Source organism: Dicentrarchus labrax, unplaced genomic scaffold (assembly GCF_905237075.1).
Source record: "Dicentrarchus labrax unplaced genomic scaffold, dlabrax2021, whole genome shotgun sequence".
Lineage (NCBI taxonomy): Eukaryota > Metazoa > Chordata > Actinopteri > Moronidae > Dicentrarchus > Dicentrarchus labrax.
Window position 1 is genome coordinate 3,416,468 of NW_026136701.1, and position 24,980 is coordinate 3,441,447.

General features: G+C 38.1%; 1 protein-coding gene across 1 annotated transcript; it reads left to right on the forward strand.

Annotated features, from left to right (window-relative positions):
- The first annotated feature begins 739 nt into the window (after positions 1-739).
- On the forward strand, positions 740-22,219 carry LOC127361496 (polypyrimidine tract-binding protein 2). Its single transcript, XM_051396176.1, has 17 exons — positions 740-845; positions 3,050-3,071; positions 3,405-3,456; positions 3,971-4,134; positions 4,266-4,337; positions 4,444-4,515; positions 4,607-4,765; positions 4,979-5,089; positions 6,453-6,621; positions 10,660-10,737; positions 12,205-12,317; positions 15,416-15,449; positions 18,128-18,220; positions 18,786-18,902; positions 19,015-19,114; positions 19,246-19,323; positions 19,548-22,219. Exons 1-17 carry the CDS (start codon positions 838-840, stop codon positions 19,675-19,677), a joined length of 1,572 nt encoding a protein of 523 aa, XP_051252136.1. The 5' UTR covers positions 740-837; the 3' UTR covers positions 19,678-22,219.
- The last annotated feature ends 2,761 nt before the right edge of the window (positions 22,220-24,980 follow it).

The following is a 24,980-nucleotide window of genomic DNA, read 5'->3' on the forward strand; positions in this document are numbered from 1 at the left end:
TTTTTATCTACAGTCACCACAGGTCACCAGATGCCTCTTAATCCTACACACTGGTCCTTTAATTAGAAATTGACAACGCCCCAATGTAAAAATGCACAAATTAGCACAAAATATACTCTCTCTTCTTTCACTCTTCATTAATCCTCTGATGATGTCTAATCAGATTCTAGAGATCAGATACCAAAAATCTGTTTAAGACGGATGGAACAATTATGTTTTTATATATTTTCACACATGATATGTGTATATGACTATTATTGATAGATGTTTCTAAACTGCAACTGTACTGATGGAAATAGCTTCAAGCGAATGTTACAAAGTAAGAAATACGTTTGTAAAGAAATGAATAGTGTCTGGTTGGGAGAAGGTTTTGGTGAAGTTGACTTTTATATTTCACGCTTCAAAACACCAACATAGAATAATGTGTGTCTGATCAAATAAAAAATCTGCCAAAAAAGTATCATTTCCACATTGAAATCCTTAAAGAATAGACTCCTTCTATCGCAGTAAAAATGTAAAAAAAAAATATGAAGATGCAAATTCAATTTCATTTTCAATTTACCAAATAGCAGACATTGCAGTGTTTTATTTGATAATAAATAAGTCAGTCACTGGGGGGGGGTAAGGCGCCTTTACACGTTGGTTTGCAGATAGAATCAGAGAAGAAGAAAAGAGATACCCTCCTAGACAGTAGGTGGCGGTGACACACCTGAGGTTCTTGCTGGTTGCTAATTAACATTAAAAGACAAGAAGAAGAAGAACGCCCATTTTGCTCACACTGTCAAGGCATCGCTGTGTGCTGAAATATTAACAGACAGAAGAGGACAAAGAGCTGCAATGGACGGGTAAATGAGTTTAACACAGTTTATGGTTCAGGGTGCACTTTCCACAGCTGTGCATGTGACATAGACAGAACGAGCCGTGCTCATTGGACACATATGCTAACTGTTAGCTCTGCCGCGAACCTTCATACTGTATAACGCGAACAACATGACGTTATCTACGTTAGCTAACAACACCCGAAGTCCCGAATGTGATGGTTTAATGTTGTCTTGCTTGTAGGGAAACGTACATTTATGATTCAAGAGCATATTTAATTCATTTATTTTGTAATGTTGTAGTTGCAGTAGGTTATAATTCAGCATATAACTTACCATCTTCTCTCGTGCGTAAAATGAATGTTAGCATTAGATTAATTAAGCTGCCGGGAAGAGAGAAATGTGTGACTGTTTGTGAATGTCTGGTAGATGAGCCAGTTACTGTCGGTTATTATTAGTGTAACAAGCTGTTAGCTCTGTGTTATTAATGAACCGTGGCATAGCCGACATGGCACGCGCACCTGTCATTTCTAAGGCTCCTTTGTTTGAAGCTCGTGTATGCTACACGCGACCTCTGCCGGCTTATTGTACACAACAGTTAGCGAGCAGGTCACTGTAACGCTAACATTTGTACAGCGAAAGCTTTGGGAGGCATTGAGTCTTTTATTAAAATGTGACTTTGAAAATATCTGCCTTTTAAACTCTTCACCAACTAGCGCTGTCACACTGGAAAATGATTAATGACTTGCCCTCACTATGGAATAACAGTCATATTAACTAAAATAAAATCTTTATTAATGGAAGACTGGGTGAAAAAACAAATATGGTCAATTGTGCATTAGTTGGATTAAAATGCTAATATACTTAAATTGAAGGAGATTAACAATTAATATATCCATGAAAGTGACAAAAAAAATTCAGATAGCACTTATTTATTCTAGATAACACACCAGTACCTAAATAACTATATCATAATATTTGGTAATATTTAATAAATACTATATTCTCTGGTTTACTATATTCCCTGGTTTAACAAGTAGGACATCTTAATCTCAGAAACTATGCAATTACTAAAATATTGGCTATACGAACAACAATTTAAATTTCCTCCCAAATGTGAAGAAATTAATTTTAAAGCTGTAAATTAAAGGGATCCCTTCAAATTAATTCATATGAACTAGATTTTAATTTGATGTAGAGCTGTCACCTATGCAATACGAATACTTGTTTGTATGTATGTATGTATGTGACTTCTTTACTTCTCCCTTCTTCTTCCCCTGCCAGAAAACTGTGTACTTGTCTGAATATGATTTAATCCAGCCCCCCGTTCAGTACATTAAGTTTATTTATTTTTTTGTATTGTATCTATTTTATGTTATTGTGTTGATTAAGTGTAATTAAGCAGTAGGAGGTATGAACGGAAATAATACAGTTTTGGTTTGTACAGAGCAAGCCTGTCACTGTACCTTATTCTTTATAAATAAGGGAAGAAAAAAATACACAATAAAAAATATATAAAATGAAAAATGGCAAAAGATGTATTCGTCAGAAAATTTGAATAGTAATTGAACAGTGTAATTCTTACGTTTGTGTGGAAACATTTTAAGTAAATTGTGCTGTATTCAGTTCTCTTTAGATTTTTGTATGTTTAAAGCAGTATCACCCAATATCAGTGTGTTGAAGTAATTTGGACTAAGAATTGCTGAAATATGAAACCTATAACCTATGAAACCTTATCCTATAGGTTAAAGTCCTATAGGATTATATGACTACTGCTACAAAAATCCCATCAGGTTGTCCTATTGGATTAAATCTTATAAAAGTCCAAAAGGACCCATTGACTGATTATTATAGTCTAATTATTCTACAGTATTATAGGTTTGTTTGTCTTATTCCAAATCCTATACATTTTTTCAAATTAGTTTATTGATTCTTAATGTAATGTTGATTGACTTCATGTAGCCTACCTTTAATTTGTTTGCATTTTTTTGGTATAGCTGGTTCCAACCAGGAACGTAAAACATTTTAACACTTTAACATCTTTTTTGTATGATTTTTCTTCACAATTTCACTGAGTTGTTAAACTGTTGCACAGTTGAAGTAATATACCACAGCATTTCCATTTAGATTAAACTCTCAACAGCACCAGTCTCTCTTGAATATCCTTAAGGAATTTTAAATAATATTTAATCTTTTTTTTTCCCATCTCCCTGCATTCTCTCCATTGGCAGTGATGTTGCAGTTGGTGTGAAGGCAAGCAATCTTACTTTTTCACTATTTTTACCTAAACACACTTGCATTTACTATGTCTGTGATATTGTGAAATTGAAAATGGACTGGATGTTAGGATAGGATGGGTGAATAGGTTTAATGCCTTATTTGTGTTAGTTATATAGATTTGTGTTAAACTTTGTATGATTTTATTAAATGACAGAGGGTGTCATTTCATTAAGATAACAGTTGCTGTTCATTAAGGCAGACATTATACAGTATAATGTTTAACATTTAATGTTTGGTAGTATTACGTCAGTGTGCTTGTGAATATTAATATTTTTAAATTTAATTTATTTTCTCTTGTGTTTTCAGAGAGGCTCAGATGAGCTCAACATGTACGGTAGCAGCCCCAACTCTATGACTGGTACGTTCAGTCTTAACTAGGACTGGATCAACTAACGCAATCCACCATCATTTAAAGCTGGAATCCGTGTTGTTTTTAGTGCACTGGGAATCGTGGTACCTACATCTTTGTGGGTCCGGAAATGACAGAGGTTGTCAGAGAGTAATTGAGTATTAAAATAGTTTCAGGCTATTTTTTTTGTCAACCCAATAACATATAAAGTCCACCAAAGGTCTTCTTCACAGCATTTATTTTGACTGGTCAGAGTAAGAAAGGCATAGGTGTTACTAATAACATTAATGATGACTCTGTTCTATTCAGATGTCCCAATAAGTCATGACAGTGTGACCCTGTAACGGAAGCAGCTTAATGGAGCTTAGTCACCACCTTTTTGTGCTCTATCTGACTTGTTCTGTTTGAAATCTATAGTTGTTGTGTCCCAGGATAATTTATTTATTGGTATTTGTCTGTGTCTGTGTGTGTGTGTGTGTGTGTGTGTGTGTGTGTGTGTGTGTGTGTGTTTGTCCATGTTCAGCGAACGGCAGTGACAGTAAGAAACAGCGTCTGGATGAATCCCCTCCCTCCAGAGTTCTCCACATCAGGAAACTTCCCAATGAAGTGTCAGAGACTGAAGTCATTGCTCTGGGGCTGCCCTTTGGGAAGGTCACCAATATACTGATGCTGAAGGGGAAAAATCAGGTAAAATAAACCAAACTCTATACTATCAGCAAATACTTTGGGATGGCATTTAGTCTGAAAAGGGACAGTGACACATTGTCCTGGACAGTAATGTTATTCTGCTGACGCTCTATATTACTGTGTGCTTTCAGGCGTTTCTAGAGTTGGGTACAGAGGAAGCAGCCATTACTATGGTGAACTACTACACAGCTGTCACACCACAGGTCTGAAATACATCAGTGTCCATTCACGTTACATATTATTAATAATTTCTCTGTTGTTGTTGTAAGGGCTACTAACTGAATTTTGTGTTATATTCATCTTATTTAGGTCAGAAACACTCCTGTCTTCATCCAGTACTCCAACCATAAGGAACTGAAAACAGACTCAGCTCTGAACCAGGTATATGCATACATATATTTATACACCAAACACTATCCTTCAACCAAACCTTTCTCCCGTGACGTATGCATCCTTTTTTCTTTCCACCCAGAGGGCCCAGGCAGTGTTGCAGGCAGTGTCAGCAGTTCAGGATGGAAGCTCACCGTCCTCTGACCCTGGAGTTTTGGACCTAGCTCCACCCCCCAGCCCTGTCCTGCGAATTATCATTGACAACATGTTTTATCCTGTGACCCTGGATGTTCTCCAACAGGTAAATCCTGAACACATGGTCACATATTTACAGATGTTTCAACCTTTTTTGTATAAAAACAGTGTCTGTAAAGCAAAAAGGAGTCTCTCTGGAGAAGAAAAGAGATAATAAATCAGCATTACATCGATCCTCGCCACCCTTTCAAAAGTGCAAATTGCGAAGAAAATTTAGTATGCGTGTGTTTAAAATGAATGAATTCTGTGATTCCTCCAGATCTTCAGTAAGTTCGGGACCGTAATGAAGATTATAACCTTCACCAAGAACAACCAGTTTCAGGCTCTTCTGCAGTTCAGCGACCCCGTCAATGCACAGCAAGCTAAACTGGTAGGATCACACACACACACAAAAATTGTGACAATAGGTGGACATTGTCAGCATTCAACAATTACAGCTTCCACGAGGCTTTGACAGTGTGCCATTGGCTCAGACTGAGGGATGTCTCCAATATTACAGAACTGTATTGTGTTGAGCATTGTATTGTAACCATAGCCTTTACTGTACTTTTTCTTGTTAAAAGATGTTTGACACAGCCCAAAATATTACCTTTTTTATATGAAAAGTTAAAGCTAAAAATGATCTTAATTAATAAGAAAATCATTTACATTTTGGGTTCAATCTCTCATCCATTATCGAGTATTTAAATTACTTCGCCAAAAATATTGAAACGCACATGGAAACTCCTCACATCCACTTAATACACGGTGCAGCAACGCTCTCTACAGCATGGCAGGATTCAGTCACATGACTAGTGGGCCTACATGATCACATGACGTGATCACATGACCTCTCGCTAGCATCCTCCTTGCAACAGTTTAGCAGCGCGTTGTGATGGTAGAGAGAAAATGCAAGCACCTCCAGTCCCTGAAGCTACCGGTACTTCAGATGATTTAGTGCCGAGACGTGGGTCTATCTCTCTGGCATGGAAATGGTTTAGTTTTGAAAAGACGTTTTTAGTGCAGCGCTCAGAGCGCTTCAAGTTGAAATCTGTTCAACTTTTAACACCACAGGGCGCTCGGAAAATGAGTTTTTGAGCGCTCTCAGTGCTAAAAACGCGTTTGGTGGACACAGGCCCTAACTCAGACAATTCCAATCACATTTTAAAGGATATCGACTGATTATCGTTATCGCCAAAATAAGGACAGGCCTGCCCCACTGCTAAAAGAATCCTAGAGGAAACACTGAATAATAATAATTTTAAAGGACCAGTGTGTAGGATTAAGTACTATCGAGCAGTGAAGTTTCAAACTGCAACTAACTGAACACCGCTGACATCTGTATTTGACGTCCTGGTAATAATAATGGGCTGTGGAGTTTGTTGGAGGAAATACGGTTGCTGGGAAACTCGTGAAGTGCACGAACAGCCAGTCTTTGGTTTGTCCGTTATGGGCTTCTGTAGAAACATGCCGAACTCGATGGAAGGCGTGTGACCTGGCGGCTTCTGTAGATAAAAATGGTTAGTTCTAAGTTAACGAAAACACAAGAATTCCTATATTCAGGTAGTTATGAATATTAATATTATATGCCATTTCGGACAATAGATTCTCCTAAATGTTACACACTGGACCTTTTAAATGTCAGCATTAGCCTAAAAAAATCCATTATCAGTCCAGCTATTCTAAAAGAAGCGCTATGTAGAACACTGTTATAACAATCATTCTTTTTCCCTCTTTCACTACTTCTACTCCAGTCTTTGGATGGACAGAACATCTATAATTCATGCTGTACTCTGCGGATAGACTTCAGTAAACTGGTTAACCTCAACGTCAAATACAACAACGATAAGAGTCGAGATTACACCAGACCAGACCTTCCTACTGGAGATGGAGAGTCGGCCAGCAAGGATCATTCTTTATTGGGTAAATACACCTCTGTCTGCATCCATCTGCACCTCATCCATTCATATCTCCGTCTGGATATCCACAATATTTTAGGTGTCAAAACTGTGGCCCTATTGATGCACAGACCCCCCTCTACTCTAGGTTATTGTTTTGCTAGTGGTGCTGCTCAATCATGGGCTGACCCGAGGCATTACGTTCAAATCCAAAGACACACCTCTATGGCTCAGCTTCATTCTGACCAATACTGTACATTGCCACCTTTTCCACTCCATTGTTTGTGTGGAAGGTTCAACATATTAATTAAAAATAAATATGTAATAACATAAAAAAATATTGTATTGATTTTCTCTAAAACATTTTAGATTGTGATCAGTCTGTCACCAGATCACACTTTGAAACTCTAAATGCAAGACAAACTGATCATGCCAGAAAGAAACAGTAACAATGTGAGCTGTCTTTCCTTATAATCAATGGTTTCTTCCTGTGTAAATATCCAATACTTCATTGTTTGTTTGCAAAAGATAAAATAGTAGATCAAAAATCAAAAGTCAGATAGAACATTTTTAATGGGCAAAACAAAAGGAATTATTCATGCATTCACAAAAGATGTGCAGGCAGAGCCAAACAGCCTAGAGGCTTACCGAATCACATATGACAAATCAGAATCTACAATATTGTTCAAAATAGATGGGTTTTGAGCAGTGAATATTGGGAATTATAATCTAAGGTTCTGACCAGATTACCAGATGCTACTAGCTAGTTCTGCACTGTGGGTTTACTGTCTGCGACAAATTTGTCATGTGCTTGTGGTTTATTGGTTCATGCTTTTTCTTATCTGTAGATTCAATTTCAACATTATTACTGAGGTTTTCTCTTCTATACACCTTATCAATAAATATGAGAAATATATTATTCACTCCCCCTGCCAGGTTAGTGTCCTTTCAGCAATTCTGCAGAGCAACAGTCCCACATTCAGCTCTTATATCAGCCTACGTTTGTTTCATGTCACTATAAAAGTATGCGTCCTGGGCGCCTGGATAGCTCAGTGGGTAGAGCTGGCGACCCATGTACTGAGGCTGAGTCCTTGCTGCAGCGGCCCAGGGTACGAATCCGACCTGCGGCCCTTTGCTGCGTGTCATCCCCTCTCTCTGCCCCCCTTTCCTGTCTATCTTCAGCTGCCTCTATCATATAAAGGCAATAAAAGAAAGAAATAAATAAAAGTGCAGTGATTCAATGGACAACATGCAAGTTGATGTCTCTTTTCTACTGATGACTTGAATTATATACTTTTTGGGGACAGCACCAGAACAGCACAAAACAATAAACAGCTGAGGGAGTAAAGCATCCATCAGTATCCATGGTGAGCGGGTTAGTAGTGTGTGTCAGTCCTAAATTTACCTGCTTATAAATGACTTCCCCCTTACCACAGAGTGTCCTCCACTGTTGTTATTGAGACTTCATGCAGAGTGGCACTCAGTAATGAAGGGCTCATGGAGAAGGGACTGCCATCCCTTCCTTCTCTCCCTTATTGTCCACTGCTGTTGTCTCAAGTGCTGTGTCTGTCTCAGGTGAAGCATCAGCAAAAACATAAGCTTAGACTGAGAAGGACTCCTGGCCATCAGACCAACCGGAGGCTGCAGGTTTTCAGTGTAATGCACATGGTAGCCATCTAAAACTGTGTGAGAGCATTTTGTCACTGTGGTTTATTTAACAATATAAAAGTGAAAATACATGTTTATAAGGTGTATGGATTACTGTATGCTGCATCAATAGACTGTGGTCATACTGGATGGTATATCAATACAATTTACATATTCTATAATGATATTTTCTCTAACTATACAGTATTACAAAGTTGTTTCAGAATAAATAAGTCCTGTGCCATTTGATATCATTTAGCAGATTCAGGGCATTTAAGCTTAAAAGATAGGTTCAATATTCCAAGTCTATTAAGAGAATGTTCATGTGCCCATATTTACACTGCATTGAAACAGTTTTGACTTTCTGTAACCATTGTTCACACTAGCCTTTTAAGAGATGACCTCCTAATACTCTTACAGTATAAGTGATGGGGGACAAAAAGCACAGTCCTTATTCTGTGCAAAAATATATTCCACTGTTTAGTTAGACTACTCAAATGTATATCTTCCAAAGTTAGTCGTTTGGGATGAAATTCCTTCCTTGCATTTCAAAAGTTACCTTGTTGATTTGCAGTGGAGGGATAGTAACACCAACATTTCATACTAAAAAGACTTTTTAGTTAGTTTAGTTTAATTTTGGAAGATAACAGTTTGATCTGTCTAACTCAGACTGGATTTTTCCCCGTCAACTACACTGAAATGTCTTTGGGAAAGGATCTCTCCAGAGCCAGTATGAACAGGAGGAATAATGACTGCAAGCCAAACCTGTTTCTGTTTTCATATGGGCACCTGATTATTGTTTTATGACCAAAACAAATGTCAGTTTAGGTTGGGTTAGAGAGATTTGCAGCTCCAGTCTATCCTCTTTACTGGAGCTTATTCTCTCTCCACTTGGCCAATAAGCAGGAAGTAAGCACTGGGTTATTAGTGTGCACCTCAATGAATTTCTTACCTACAATAAGGCACATAATGCTTGTTATGTAATAACACCAATTAGAACAGGGTAGTTAGCTGGTTGTAGAGGCTGGTTGTTATCATCTGGCTGTGATTGTGGATCTGTTATATTGGTAAAGCACACTAATCAGGATAATTTCTATAATGTAGGTCCATCCTTATTATGGCATGCAATTTGTGCCATGTTCATGCAGCAGCAGTATTATTTATGTTTCTGTTCAATCTCAGGTGACATTGTACTGCAGCAGCAACACATAGACAAAACCAGAACTTCCAGAATCTTGATGTGATGTTGATCTAATGTATAATGTGTTTTATATTTACTCCTCATTTATGCACAAAGAAATTGCACTTGTTCAGTGTAGGAGTAACAGTTACTGTACATGATCTTTTTTAAGATCCTGCACCTCCCTGAGGAATTAGTTTCTTCTTTGCTTTGATGTGCATCAGCTGAGGTTGATGTGTTTTGATGTGGTGAGGCTGCTGGTGTTCATTAGTTTGGCTGCGATAATGGTTCAAGATAATCAAAAGCTTTCAGTGTTGTCAGTTTAATGAATATTTAATAAACCATAAGCTTTATTTTTGAATGCTTATACTAGCTCTGGTATTAGGGCAAAGTATTAGCTAAGGTAAAACTAAGCATACAATCAAATCTTTAATCACAATCAATCTCTACATTACTGTAATTATCAACAAAAGAGATAAATACAGACAGTATTTTCAGCTTCTACCAGCATCTACACTGAATTTTATATAATGTGACACTGGGTTGGACATGGCAGGAAATTTATTCTTTATTGGGATAAAAGGATACATACATCAGACAAATCAATATGAGCTGTTGTTTCAGTGATAACAGAACAATGTATTAGAAGTCATGCACAGATTAGCTGTGTTTCCATCAACCTATTTTCATGAACATTTTGATGTATCGCATTCACACTCACTTCAGGTGGTTTTTGCCTTTTTCGAAAAGGAATTAATGTGCTTAATTGGAGATGGAAAGACTTTCCCAATAAGTTTTACTTAGCGGAAATTTAAGTCACATAACTGATCAGCTGTTTCCTCTCTGATAGTCTCCTCATCACTCCCATGGCTCTATAATCCATCCATGATCACTTCACAAAGATCTGATGTCATCTTCCTTACATTAACACATGAAACAAACAAAGGTGCCAACCACTCCTTATCTCTTGAACCAACTCCTAACAATTGCATAACAGTGGTGGATGGAAACCATTTGCATTTTTGTTGGATTTTCCCGGAAATCCGGTTATGGATCGTGGAGTGTCATGGATGGAAACGCGGCCATTATGTTTGTATTGTTGACACATTAGTTTGGTTTAACTTAATATTATTGCATAATCTGTGCATAATCTGTGCAGGCTATAAAACCAACTTCATATATGTGTAGTTTTAGATAAATATTTGACTAATTGACAATATTTACTCACTTTTGTAGGTACCCCATCTGGAGCGCTAGCTTCCTACTCTAGTGGAGGAGGTTACTCATCTTCTCTCTCCCTCTCACAGGGTGGAGGTACCTATGTTTTTTTTTTAATTCTTAATTCTGTTTTTCCATCACTCTGTCTCTGCTGTTTTATGTCATACTGATGTCCTGTCTCTTATCATGTCCTGCTATGAATTTCTGAATGTGCCAGATCTGGAAAATTGTTTTTTTCTCAGTAGCCTCAGTGGTTAGTTCAACAATCAACTCAGTTAATAGATTAAATAAATACCGGCCATAGGATAGTCACAATTATAAAATGACTGTGTCATTGTTGTTGTGTGATGCAGTAACAGGTCATGCACATAATTACAGTTATTAGTCATTTTTTTCTGAATTCCAGGCCTTAAATGTTTTGAATATAGTTTAGTATAGCCTTTTGTACCAGAATTTCAGTCTTAAAAATGTTTCTTGGTACTGTTCCTCTGTAATAAATATAAACTAATAGTGTGTGTGTGTGTGTGTGTGTGTGTGTGTGTGTGTGTGTGTGTGTGTGTGTGTGTGTGTGTGTGTATGTATGTGATTTGTCCATGAATGGCAGGAATGAAATGAGATTTGTAGTTGAAATAATATTGATTGCATTGTTGGTTGAATTGTCTGTGCATGGCTTGATGAGAGTTTGGCCACTCCCCTCATATCACACTAACTGTGATATGATATAACTAACCCTTTGGGCCTGTTTTCTGGTCAGACTTACAGTATATCTCTGTGTTTAACTATTTAATGGGAAGAATGCAATACTAATTTGCGTTTTGAATGTATTATTCATTTCATTATAATTAAGAAGCTAAGCCTACAAAACAAATCACATTTTCTCTGCATAGTGATGTAAAATAGATAATCATAGGGTTCTGGTTTTCCGTATGTTTAAGTTATTATAGTTATACATGATCATTTAGGTTTTAATTACATTTAAGTGGGAGAGTGCATAATTCTCAATTACAGTTAGTACATAGTTGGAGTAGATCGGTATGAATTGTTTAATCTCAAAGCTTAAACTACTCAGGTCTAAATAATGGCCTCTACATTAGTGTACATAACTTTGTTGACCATTTATATCTGCGGGCAATTCTAGCAAATGCAACTTTTTCAACATACCTGTAAATATACTATTGTATGTTTTGATCAAGATGATGTTGCTTAGGTTTTATTGAAAAATAATGATGAAAAGCTTGCTAGCTCATTAGCTTAAAGGTTAACCAAGCTTAAATGACATTCAGCATACTACCATGGCATTAAGCACATCACTATCTTTGTTAGCTGTAGCACTCTGGGGTAATTGTTTAACAGAGTAGCATGTATTGCCATTCTCTATTGTATCAATCTATTAAATCTATTAAAGAGGAAGTATTAGTCTTGACAGAAGCCCATGTAATATGTTTCTGTTGTTGAAGTTGAGTTTGTCTTTGTAGTGTTATAGTTTTAATCTGCTTTTCTGCTGTTTTTTTTTTTTTGCGTGTGTGATTGTGACCTGGTTATTGTCTTGTGTTTTCCTAACAGGAGCCATTAGTCCACTAAGTGCTGCAGCGGCGGCGGCAGCTGCTGCTGGTCGGGTTGCTCTGTCTGGGTCCGGAGTGTCAGGGGTCCTGTTGGCGTCCAACCTAAATGAAGAGGTACACTAACCATAAGCATAACTGTGAATGAGTGTTTCCAATCTCTACTTTTACACTCATTTAAGCTGTTGAACAGACACTGCTGAATGATTTTGAGTTGATAGCAGTGTGAATTCCTGTGTGAGCATGTGGTTGTATGTGTGAGTTGCCCTCTTTATAGCATGATTTGTGATCATCTTCCACCTAGATGTAATCCGTGTTGTACAATTACAGTAGATTCACAGGGAGACTGGGTCGTAAAGTGTCAAAGTATGATACATTGTCTTAAACTGTTAAGTGTCTAAACTTTTAACAGCCTTAAAGTATGTTAAAAAATAGTGTCTCTTTACTGTACACTGAAAACTCAGTTAAACCTTTTTTTGGCAAAGAAATCTTCATTTATGTTCTAGAAAATTCACACAGGATAAACATTTTGCTGCATGTCACTCACTTCTCTAGAGTGTGTACATACATCCTATTGGAACATGACAAGCACTAGCAATTACTTTATGGTCAATTCATCTTGCCTTAAAGAACAGATTCAGAAGACTACTATCACTGTTAATGATTGAGGCTTAACTTGGAGCAGCTCTCTGATTTTGACATTGTTTACTTACTGAGAAATCAAACCTTGTGAATTACCCTTTGCTCTGATGTGTGTGTGTGTGTGTGTGTGTGTCTGTCTGTCTGTCTGTCTGTCTGTCTGTCTGTCTGTCTGTCTGTCTGTCTGTCTGTCTGTCTGTCTGTCTGTGTGTGTGTGTGTGCGCGCGTGTGTGTAGATCCTCCAGATTGATTTTTCTTCTACATGAACTTTCACAGGTCCAAAACTTAATGTCTTAAAATATTCTCAACTACTTTTTACAACTCTGTCAGATCTTAAAGGTTCAGTTATGTTTTTGAAGCCTCATGGTCTATACTGAACACCTACATACTTCTATACTTTATCTTACATTTCTGTTTCTTCTGTCAAGTTTCAGTGTATTCTCTGATTGTAAATGTGCACCTACTCTTTCATCTGTAGCTCTACACCTGCAATATCTGTTTGCGTGTGTTCATTCTATCTATCTATCTATCTATCTATCAGTCTACCTCTCTCTGTCTGTCTTTGTTACTCCATAGTGGAGTGGTGGTTTTCACACTTGTGCCCCCTTCTGGTAAAGTCTTGGTTCAACAGCTGTATCCTGGCTGTTTCTCTCTGGTGAGCTTGAGAGCAGCAGCTCCTGCACACACGTCTGCCCAGTACAATCCAGTGGCTAGGTAGAGGTTGAGTGTGGTGTGGCCATTCTTCATGTTGTGAGTGTTTGAATCCAGGGGGTCGTTTTTTAGTCACTTGTTCATCCTTTCTCAACTTTATCAACAGGTTTCAATCATTTTCATGCAGTACATGTACCCGGTTTCCTGGTGGCATAGCAATATAAACCCCAAACAGAGTCTAACATGTATTACTGTTCAATTCCAGTTTGCTTAAGTAGTTATTTAAGTGTAAGACCCACGCAGAATATTTCAATTCTGGTAAAACATTTGCCAGTGAGGATGAATTATGTGATATCATGTCCTTTATTTCTAGCATAGCTGCAACTGAACTGGACACAAGAAAATTCTTTGGTTGGTCTAAATGTACTGTAAGGAGTTTTTAATTTGTATGAAACAGTCTCAGTTTAATACTAATGGCTCTATATGACCTACATAAAAGAAAACAAGACCATCAGAGAAAACATTGGCCATTTTTATGTAGTTATTTGTAGTTTTTGAGTGGAAGTGAACACCCTTGTTTTACACAGGTGGTGAATCACTAAGAATATAGGTGAAGAATCTTGGAAGTCCAGATGTTTATAATTTTGATGGCAGTATTTAAGTTGACATGTCGCATACTAACGCAGTATGCTGATCATCTTATTCAAAGGTGATTGCTTTATTGCAGATGATTTATCACAGGTCTCATGTGGGATGTTGGACATCCTGCTGAATCAAATAAACTAGGGATGCACCGATGCCACTTTGTTCCGACCATTTCCGCCATGTTTCTACAGCTGCCAGCGGTGTAAAGTTAGTTGCAATCTGCAACTTCACCACTAGATGCCACTAAATCCTAAACACTGGTCCTTTTAAATGTTGCTAATTTTGTAAAAGTTGTGTAAAATATCTCCAAACACATTGACATTGTTTCTCCTCCACCTACCTGCTCAACTAACGAGAGGTTACGTAATGTCATGCTGCTGTAAATCAGATGTGGTATCAGAGTGGTTTTATGATAATAATTATGATTAAATATAATTCACAAAACTAATAATTTTTCTATCTTGAAACAATGAAAATATCTTTGCTTTAAAGTATCACAATTAAAGGAGCATGGTTAATATACATTTATTTACTGTCAGTCAGTTTTGCCGCCTGTTACCTCCACTTATATTTGATCTGGTTGGCCACTTGCTTCATGGTACTGCCCTCTTTTGGTTTGATATCTCATGACACTCACTCTTTCATCCACTTATTTATTTCATGCTTTTTCCATCCTTAAAGTTATTACTTTCTACCTCCTTCCCATCCTTTCTTTTCCTCACTGATAAATCCATCCAGCAGGGAATGTGTGTGTGTGTGTGTTAACAGAACTGGAAGAATTGTGGGTATGTGTGTGTTTGGAATCAAACCAGCAATCATTCAGACTCCGTTGATGTTCCACTGATGCTCTGTTTACTGACCTCTGCTTTGGTTTTTGTCCTCCTCTCCTCCTTTCTCCCTTCCCTGCCTCCTTTCTTCCCTCCTCTGCTCCTCCCTTCATTTATTTTCTCTCCATTTGGCCATACATCCTTTAATGTTTTACACTCCTCTTAAAACCCTCCCCCCTCTCACGTACGTTTACCCCAAAAAATGTTCACCTCCTTTTCCTCTCCTTACTTTTCTTAATCCGGTCTAACCCGACTTTGGGTTTGCCGTTTTGACCACCCTCCCCCAAACTCCCCCATGCCTTCCATCTTTGCTCCACCCCGCATCATCATGGAAACCACCACTTCCCCCCTCGTCCAACGCTGGGCGGTCTGATCTCTACCTTCGTCTCTCCTCTTCCTCCTCCTCTGCTCCTCCTCTTCCTGTCCTCTGCTCTGCGGTCTCTCTCTCTAAAGATGGTCACGCCTCAAAGTCTCTTTACCCTCTTCGGTATGTTCAACCTCTACTATTCTATCTGTATATCTCTCTCTGTTAATCCAATTTTGTTCACTTTCTTCAGTGATGTCGTGGACACGCTATTCCTCTGTGTCTTTCTGTATCTCCAAGCCTCCCTCAATCATATTGCACACTACAGAGATAAAATCTTCTTCTGTCTCTACATTGGAAGAATAGTGAGTCTGAGAGATTGTCTGTTTGGTCAGCGTATCTCTTAAGTGATGAGAACAAAGACACCAAAATCATCCATGTGTTACAAAGTGCTTTTGACCGACAAGTGAAATCAGTATACACAGAAGATAATGTAACAAACAGAGAAAGAAAGGCCAAACAAAAGAAGATAAAAAAATGGAAGGGAAAATGTTGATGATGATAGATAAGGAAGGTGAACGAGATAAAAGATTAAGATTAAAAGACATGTAAATATAAATAAATACAAAATAAAAAGTCTAGTCTTTTTAGTACAAAATCCCTTGCTGTTGTTACTATCCCTCAACAGGGAAACACTGTCCAGGAAAATACGAGGGGAACACAAGAAGAGAATTTTGTCGGGAAAAAAATAGCGTTATTATGGAAGACACTTGATACACACTTAATTAGACTAACTCAGACTGATGTATGTAAAGATATTGTAAATATATTTTGCACACAAGGAGGACTGGATTTTGTCCTGCATCATATTCACTGGAAGTGGATTGGACAGGGATCTTTAAATGGTTGGCATGAACCGGAGCAATGATTACAGCAAGCAAAACCTGTTAAATATTGTTCATATGTGTACCTGAATATTATTTTAATACAGACTTGAAAAGAAAATGTGAATCTACCCGTATCCTTATTTCCTTGATTTTGAGTAAACAACAGATACTAATTGGCACAGCGACATTATTAGTGTGCTGATAGTACAGCAAAAATGACGAGGATCCAAACTGCTGCAAAAATCACGTTTGAACCTATTTCAAATGACATGCAGTTCGTTGGAATGAATTCAAGAACACCTTTAGCCACATACAAATGTATAAAATGTATGACACCACTCAGGAAAACAATGTAAAGATTACTATAAGATAAGACATACCCTTTTACAACAGCAATGGGTCACATATCCACATATCTGCATATCCTTACATATAAATCTTGCTCTCTTATCAGTTGTACAAGCTTCTGGCAAGCGGCCTGCTGAACCCAAGTGTACCGAATAGTAGCAGTCAGTAGAGGTTGTCTGTGGTGCCTCCGTTGCCTCACTTGGGTGGCAAGGTAACGTTTAGTGAGTCCACAGATTTGACACAGACTAGTGTCCTCCATTTTCTTAGTAAACAACACAACATTTACTAGCTTAGTTTACTGACAGATCAATAGGGCATGACAAAGGTCAAGCTGATAGTGGAGCGCCTTCTGCTGGATCACAAGGTAAACTACTTCAAACAGTGTGTTGTGCTCACAGACTGTACATGCTGAATTTGAAACAGGTCAAAATGAACCACATTCGAGCAAATGTTTGAATTTCGAATAAACCCTTATGGATCCAGTACTGGCAAAATAACCGATTAGCTAAGTTCCGACACTAACAGACCTCTTTCATTTCTCATTTTGTAGTAGCAGAGAGCAACATAGAAAACATTCTTTCTCGCAGGTTTTGCATGTTACTTCTGTAAGAAACTTGACAAAAGGACAGACAAAGATACTACTTTACTCTGAGTGGACTGTCTGGTCCAGGTTTTGGACTAATTCACTCAAATGTCAAGAGTTTGTCAGTCAGTAGAACACTGGAGCCTCCAGTCTGTCAGGGACACATGGATCATTGTAGTGTTTATGTTCTCACCACACTGATCATGACAGTCCAGTGTACTCACTAAGACTCATTCTAGCTCTTAAAACCTCTGCATCTCTTCCTGTCTTTTTGCCTTTTTCTCTAGATTTTGTATGAATCAAGTGCAGTCATAGTTCACCTTTTCATTTTACTCTACAACTTTGCAGTTGGAATTACCTGCTACTCAATCACCTTAACTAAGCATATCATAAGGGTCACAATAGACTGTCAACCAGCCCAGCAATATTTACATTTTTGTCCTGACACATATTGAACCAGTTTTAGCTCCTCCTGGATATCCACAGCTTTAAAAAAGTCTAAAATGATCTGCATTTACTGTACATTTCTGTCTTAGATTAGTGCATGCCTTTGAAAAGGTTTTGGAAATGGTGTCTTTTTCCTTGAATGTTCATATATTGTTTTACTTTTTTAATCACCAATTTTCAAGCTGGATTTCTGAATCATGCAAAGAACACTCCAAACAGTTTGAGGTGTATGTCAATGGTAAAGCTCAGCTGAGGTGTGTTTTCTCTCTGGTTGACAGTCGTAACATAAAAGCTCTCGGCTATACAGAATCATTTGATTGAGTTTCTAGTGGAAGTCAAATGGGAAGATTCCATCTTTTCTTTTCATGTGTCTTTCTAGCACTAACTTTATTCCTTCCATCCTTCACACCTCTCCTTCTTTTATCTTCGTCGGCTCCATCTCTCCTGCTCTGTCTGTTCTGTCCTCCTCATCTCCTACTCCACCCTGCTCTCTCTCTCTCTCTCTCTCTCTCGTTCTTTCTCTCTCTCTCTCTCTCTCTCTCTCTCTCTCTCTTTCCCTCTCTCGGTCTGCCTCTCGCTCTCTTCCCTACCTTCAGGAGTCTATGGTGATGTCCAGAGGGTGAAGATCCTCTACAACAAAAAGGACAGCGCTCTGATACAGTTGTCTGATGGCAACCAGGCTCAGCTGGGTGAGTTTTTGATTCATATGGATATATAAAAAAACAAAAAATTACTGATGATACTAAAAGTTAAAATTTTCAAAATAAATCACGAGTCCAGATCAAATTTCAGCATATCTCAACAATGTCTCCACCAGGCCAGTCAGTCAGAGCAGATTTTAAGCGAAGAAACACACCGTTTTGTTTCCTTTTTAAGGCCAAAATACACAAGTCAGCATGTTGGGCAGGAATTTTATTCTTAATGTTGCAGCTTTTTTTGCCTTTATCATACACCGTTTGTTTTATTCTGAATTGCAGACATTGTACATAATTATTAAATAGACAAACAAATTAAATACATTTTAAATGTATTGGGTTGTCTTACTGTGTTTTGGCTGTGTTTCACATTTTTTATGTTTGTCTGTAGAGTCAGGTTAAGATCTTAATGTTAAGCTTTACTTGTTGATCGGTCACTTCCTCATACATTTGGAACCACAGATATGATATGATTGATGTGATTGGAAGGATGTGGAAATGCTGTCAGGCTTTTTCGACTTTACACCTGCCTATACTTTGTGTTTTTCATCACCTGTAGCTATGAGCCACTTGAACGGTCAGAAGGTGTTTGGTAAAGTGATGAGAGTAACGCTGTCTAAACATCAGACAGTGGCTTTGCCCAGAGAAGGATTGGATGACCAACTACTAACGAAAGGTAAGAGGTTAGCTTGTCAGTATCTTCACACATCAAAGTGTGTCCAACACTATACAGTGAATTTGCACCTAAAGTTATTGTCATTATGTCAATATTTGTGTTTGTTGGACAGACTTTTCTGGCTCCCCACTCCATCGCTTTAAGAAGCCAGGATCCAAAAACTTCCAGAACATCTTTCCTCCATCTGCAACACTTCACCTCTCCAATATCCGGTAGTACAACCACTACACTTATGAGTCAAATTACTCTCTTTTTTCTGTTTGTTTTTTAATCAGTGTCGGAATTGCTTTGGCGTCATGCTGCTTTTCTTTAAGACATTAATAATTTGTCTTTGCATGTCTAGGGATGGAGTTGGAGAGGATGATCTGCGTCTTCTGTTCTCTAACAGCGGAGGAACCGTCAAGGCCTTCAAGTTCTTCCAGTAAGAAGCACTTCGATGAACACTACAAATGTCTACAAACACTTCAACATAAATCTTTTTTATATAAATATATCTAGTGTAGTTTGTACATGAAAGATTATTGGCTTGTTATGCTCTGTGCTGACCACCCAGGAAGTGAACAGTGCCATGCAGGCAGAGAAGAAACATGAACATTTCTGGTTACTTTCCATAACGACTGTTTGTCTCTGCTCTTTCCTCATCAGGGACCGTAAGATGTCTTTAATCCAGATGTCGTCAGTCGAGGAAGCGATTCAGGCTCTGATGGACCTTCACAACTACGACATGGGAGGAAATCACCATCTGAAAGTTTCCTTTTCAAAGTCTACCATCTAACCCTCACACCCAACTCCTAAAACTTAAGATCTATGACGAGCGAGGAAGTCACTACTATTTGTCTCCTTTTCTACATTTTCTGTTAACCTCTTCTGCGCCACCCCCAAACCTTTGATTAAGCAGTACAATATTTATCTCTGAAACGTTCAAAACTTCAAATTCAAACTAAACCATTTGAAATAGTTTTCAGTTAAAATACTGAGAGAATCAAAATTCCACAAAGGACATTTTGTCAACTAGTAGAAGCAGTACGTGCTTCAGTCCTGGCCCAAAGGCACTTTTCTGGGTTTTACCACCAGTGGTTTACCTTCTGACCTTGCTGCAGTAATGTAAAAGTGTACTCTAGGGTGAGTCAGTACACCTTGACATCACAGTAGGGTGTGGTTATTAGTGCAATAGAACACTTCTGATCACAACCGTCAGTGATGCTGGTTGAATCCTTCAATCATAGAGGTTCAGTAAACAGTGCTTTTCAGCCTGCTGTCACTCTATAGAGCAGTTTTAGTTCTTAATTGACTCTGTATCATCTATATCATTGCTAAGTGCAGATAGCTGGGTTTTTTTGTTTTTTTGTTTTGTTTTTTTGTTGCTCTGCCCAGTGATCACCTGTCAGTGTCTCCTTTCCTTGCTTTTTCTGTGGAGGTTTACGTTCCATTAATTAATGATCTGTTATTTTTATATACATACATTGTGTCGCGATTGTAGTCATGTGACTCCTCTTTCCTTTCGTGGTAGGCAGTCAACAGCTGCCATCAAATCAGGATGTCTTTTGAACTGTTCAGTTTCTGACACACACATTCTCAGTGTGCTGCTCCTCCAAATCTCATCCTCATCAATTGTGCACTTCGGTGCTCTCAAAATCAAAACATACGGATATCTTGGACATTTTGTTCTAATCTACAAGCTTAAAAGAGTTGATGTGGTTTAAGTGTGATTCACACTGTTCTCTCATCCGCAATGTAAATATGACCTGTTTTACATTACCAGCACCCAATGATACTTTGTAGGCATTTTAGCAACCTACACTAAACAGCTTGTAGCTTTAACACAGATTCACTTTAAATGTAGTTTAAATGCCAGACATTAACTAAATTTTGAGGACTTAAGTACACAGAAGTCCTCTAAGAAGCTATTTCTATCGAGAGGCAGCTTTTCTTAACTGGCGTACTTCCTTGCTGTTGTTCCCATAGCCGAACAATCACTTTAAATCTGTTTATTCATACATGACTTGATCAAAAGTATCAAGTTCGTCATGGAGATGTTTAATGGAATCCTGGGAAATGGGAACAGTAATTTGCCGAGGACAATTGAATACCCCTGATGTCTCCTTTACAAAATAACTAGGAAGGTATTGACATTAACATGTTGCTGACATGAAGTAATACTTTGGATCCAAAGTTGGAGTTTCCTTAATGAGTTGACCCTTCCTAAGTCCCGCCCCTTTTCACACAGGTGAGCAACCTTGGTCAACTTTCTCCTCTCCTGTACTTAGATATGCTATGTGCTAGGCTAATCAGTGTTGAAAAGACAACCAAATTTTATAGATGCTTAAAAGACAAAAACAACATAGATAGATATGTATATGTATATGTATATGTATATATATATATATATATATATATGTATATGTAGTCACAGCTGAAGTTACGTAGCTAATGTTAGCAAAATGCTAGCTAACCAGCTAGCTAATTTACATCAATTATGTTGCTTTTATCTTTTAACCATTTACAAAATTTGGTTGTCTTTCCAACTTATATTAGCCTAGCACGTAGCATATCTAAGTACAGGAAAGGAGAAAGTTGACAGAGGTTCTGACCGAGGTTGCTCACCTGTTATTGGAGCACAGAGCAAAAAGGATCGGGACTTAGGAAGGATCGATAGAGCTACCTTTGATGATCCTGTTTAAATGCCATCCCAGTCTTTCATAAACCTTTGCTGTGAGTGGTTGCACACACACATACACAGGATGCATGCAAATGCTGTCTGTTTAGACAAGGTTTCAACATGTGATTCTGGTCTTGGTCTCTGATTTTGGGGGGAGACCTGTTGGGACCAAAGTACATGTGCCTTTAGTCTAATTTGATCTCTTCTGTCTTTAAACAGATTATTTTACTGGTAATGTTTGTTGGTTTTGTATTGTAAACCCTTAGAAACAGATTATTTTTGTTAATTATTTTTAAATAGAAGTGAACCCCGTCCTCCCAGTCCTCTGTTTGTCTTAACAATGTGAGCTTATTTGTCAAGCAGAGATGCACAGAAAACTGGGTCGCTGTTTGAACCGGGGTTATCTCCAAAGTGGGTTTTTATTTTTCACTCATCTCTGGTTCTCACTTACTGCTGTTTTTCTTTTAGGAGATTGTTGTAAATTTTCTACTTGAGTTAATTTTATTTTGTGGTAAGATTTCAGATTGGCCCAAATTAAACGTGTCTTTTCTACCAACAAGCCCAAGTTAAATTGTGTGTGTGTTTGTGTGTGTTGGGACTAGGTTCAGGCCTCCACTCTCATCTGTATCTTACCTGTCAATAAACTTCTCTCACTCTGTTCGGTTCTGTCTCTCTGCTCTCACTTCTTCCTCTCCACTTTTCCCTCTTTTAGCTGTTTCTGTTCTGTCTACATTTCTGCTGAGGCCACCAGGGGAAGGATCACAAACTCATTTCTCATCTCTGCTCCTGCCTCTGCAAACAGGTTTTTCCCCTTTCAAAAGGCTACACGGCGTTAGGATCTTCATGAACCTGCAGCCTTGTAACACTTTTTACCTCATTATTGTGGTCTGGTTGGAACATAATCTGTGTGCTCAACCAAAGTACAATTTACTGTATTACCCAACAAGTGTGAACCTGCAGGGTGCAGAAAAGCAGAGGCCAGCAGCCTTTACTATCACAAGAGCTACTTTTCTGGGGGCAAAAATACATATTTGAGTCTTATAATGCTGATTACTCGCTGCAGATTAAGCATAAGCCAGCAGCGTTGGTGGTGAAAGCAAAGAAATCTGTCCACTCACTGTTAAATTCTCCTTTTCTTTTTTGGATTTGGAATCCATGGCTAGTCCAGCTAGAAGACTCGACTAGTAACCAAATATTTGCCATATTGGCAAAATATAGCAGAGAAGACGGCAGGGTAGTACATAACGTATGACGCACATTTTAGTTGATAGAATTTTAAACATTTTTTTAAATTGGTGTGGTAATGGCTACTGTTTTTACTGTGGACTGCTTGCACAGCGGACATTTTGACCTGCCAAAGCTGGAAAAATACAGGTGGACTAACTCAGTTCCATTAAGTGTCCCAGCAGTAGTGACAGTGAACCATCATGCACAATGGCAGGACCTCCATTAAGTGGAATGCAGCTATCATTAATACACCTGTGCAACCGAATGAATGAATGAATGAAGATTTTATTTTCGTGTCATGTTATTTTCACGACCCATCCCTCATGGGATTATTCAAACACAAGTAACAACAAAACAAACATACATTCTGGCCTGTTAACCCACTGCCATCGAACAACAAAATACATAAACAACAGCAAAATATAAATCTTATACAAATGACTTTCCAAAAGACATCCCACACTAGAAATACAACAAATACATAAACATACCAACACAGCCACCCATCCCACAGGACACAGTACACGAATTCAAACACCACAAAAAGTCCACGTTAGTGCTATCCACTGTACAGTCGATCCAGTTCATAAACCAGTAGTCTACAATCCAGTCGGAGAAATTTATCTGTCAGATGTTGCTTTTCTCCTCCTATCCCATGCTTTAGAAAGATTATCATAAAATGCAAAAACATCAAAAACCAACCAGTCTGCAAGAAATTGGAAGAGTCATTTTAGCCCTACAACAATGAGTAATGAAAATGTAAAAAAAAGTCCATATAATATTTGATCAAAGCCACAGGGAGCCACTGGAGAGGGGCTGAAGAGCTGAATGTGGCTCCGGAGCCGCTGGTTGCCTACCCCTGATTTATGAACCTCCCATGCAGTTCTGTGTACATTACCCTAGGTTCCTCAGAACTGTAGCCAGGCTGACAGAGAGCCACAGCTCTATTGAGCCACATATCCCCATTAACTTAAGTAGCAACGACTTTATGAGCTTCTTCCACAATAAAATTATTACTATTAGAGAGAAAATTAATCACCAACTGCCATCAACAGTTATCAGTGGCTCTCCAAGTTCAGGGACTTTTGCTAATGTAAACTTAGATATATATTTAGACTGTTTTTCTGCTATCAATCTTCATCATTTACTTCAATCATTTCTTCATCGAAGTCTATTAGACCTGATCCCAACTAGGCTGCTTAAAGAAGTTGTTCCCTTAATTGGCACTTCTTTACTGGATATGATTAATCTTTCTTTATTATCAGGATATGTACCACAGTCCTTTAAAGTAGCTGTAGTTAAACCCCTTCTTAAAAAGCCCACTCTTGACCCAGGGGTTTTAGCCAACTATAGACCAATCTCTAACCTCCCCTTCCTCTCTAAGATTCTGGAGAAAGTAGCCGCCAAAGAGTTGTGTGACTTTCTACATAACAATAGTTTATATGAGGATTTTCAGTCAGGATTTAGAGTTCATCATAGCATAGAGACAGCTCTGGTTAAAGTTAATAAGTTAATTGCTTCTGACAATGAACTTCTCTGTACTTGTATTATTAGATCTTAGTGCTGCATTTGACACCATTGACCATGATATTCTTTTACAGAGACTTGAGCATCAAATTGGCATTAAAGGAACCGCAATAAGCTGGTTTAAGTCATATTTATCAGATCGTTCGCAGTTTGTACATGTTAACGATGAATCTTCAATAAATACTACAGTTAGTCATGGAGTTCCACAAGGTTCTGTACTTGGACCAATACTATTTACTCTATATATGCTCCCTTTAGGCAACATTATTAGGAATCACTCCATTAACTTTCACTGTTATGCAGATGATACGCAGTTATATCTATCGATCAAGCCCGATGAAATGAATCAATTATCTAAATTACAAACATGTCTTAAGGACATAAAATCCTGGATAAGCTGCAATTTTCTGACGCATCCTGTCACAGACAGATGCAGAAAAACTAATCCATGCATTTGTTACTTCTAGGCTGGATTACTGCAACTCTTTATTATCAGGTTGCCCCAATAAGTCCATTAAAATGCTCCAATTAATTCAAAACGCTGCAGCACGAGTACTGACAGGAACTAGGAAAAGAGATCACATCTCTCCTGTACTAGCTTCTCTGCATTGGCTCCCTGTAAAATTTAGAATAGAATTTAAAATCCTCCTCCTCACCTACAAAGC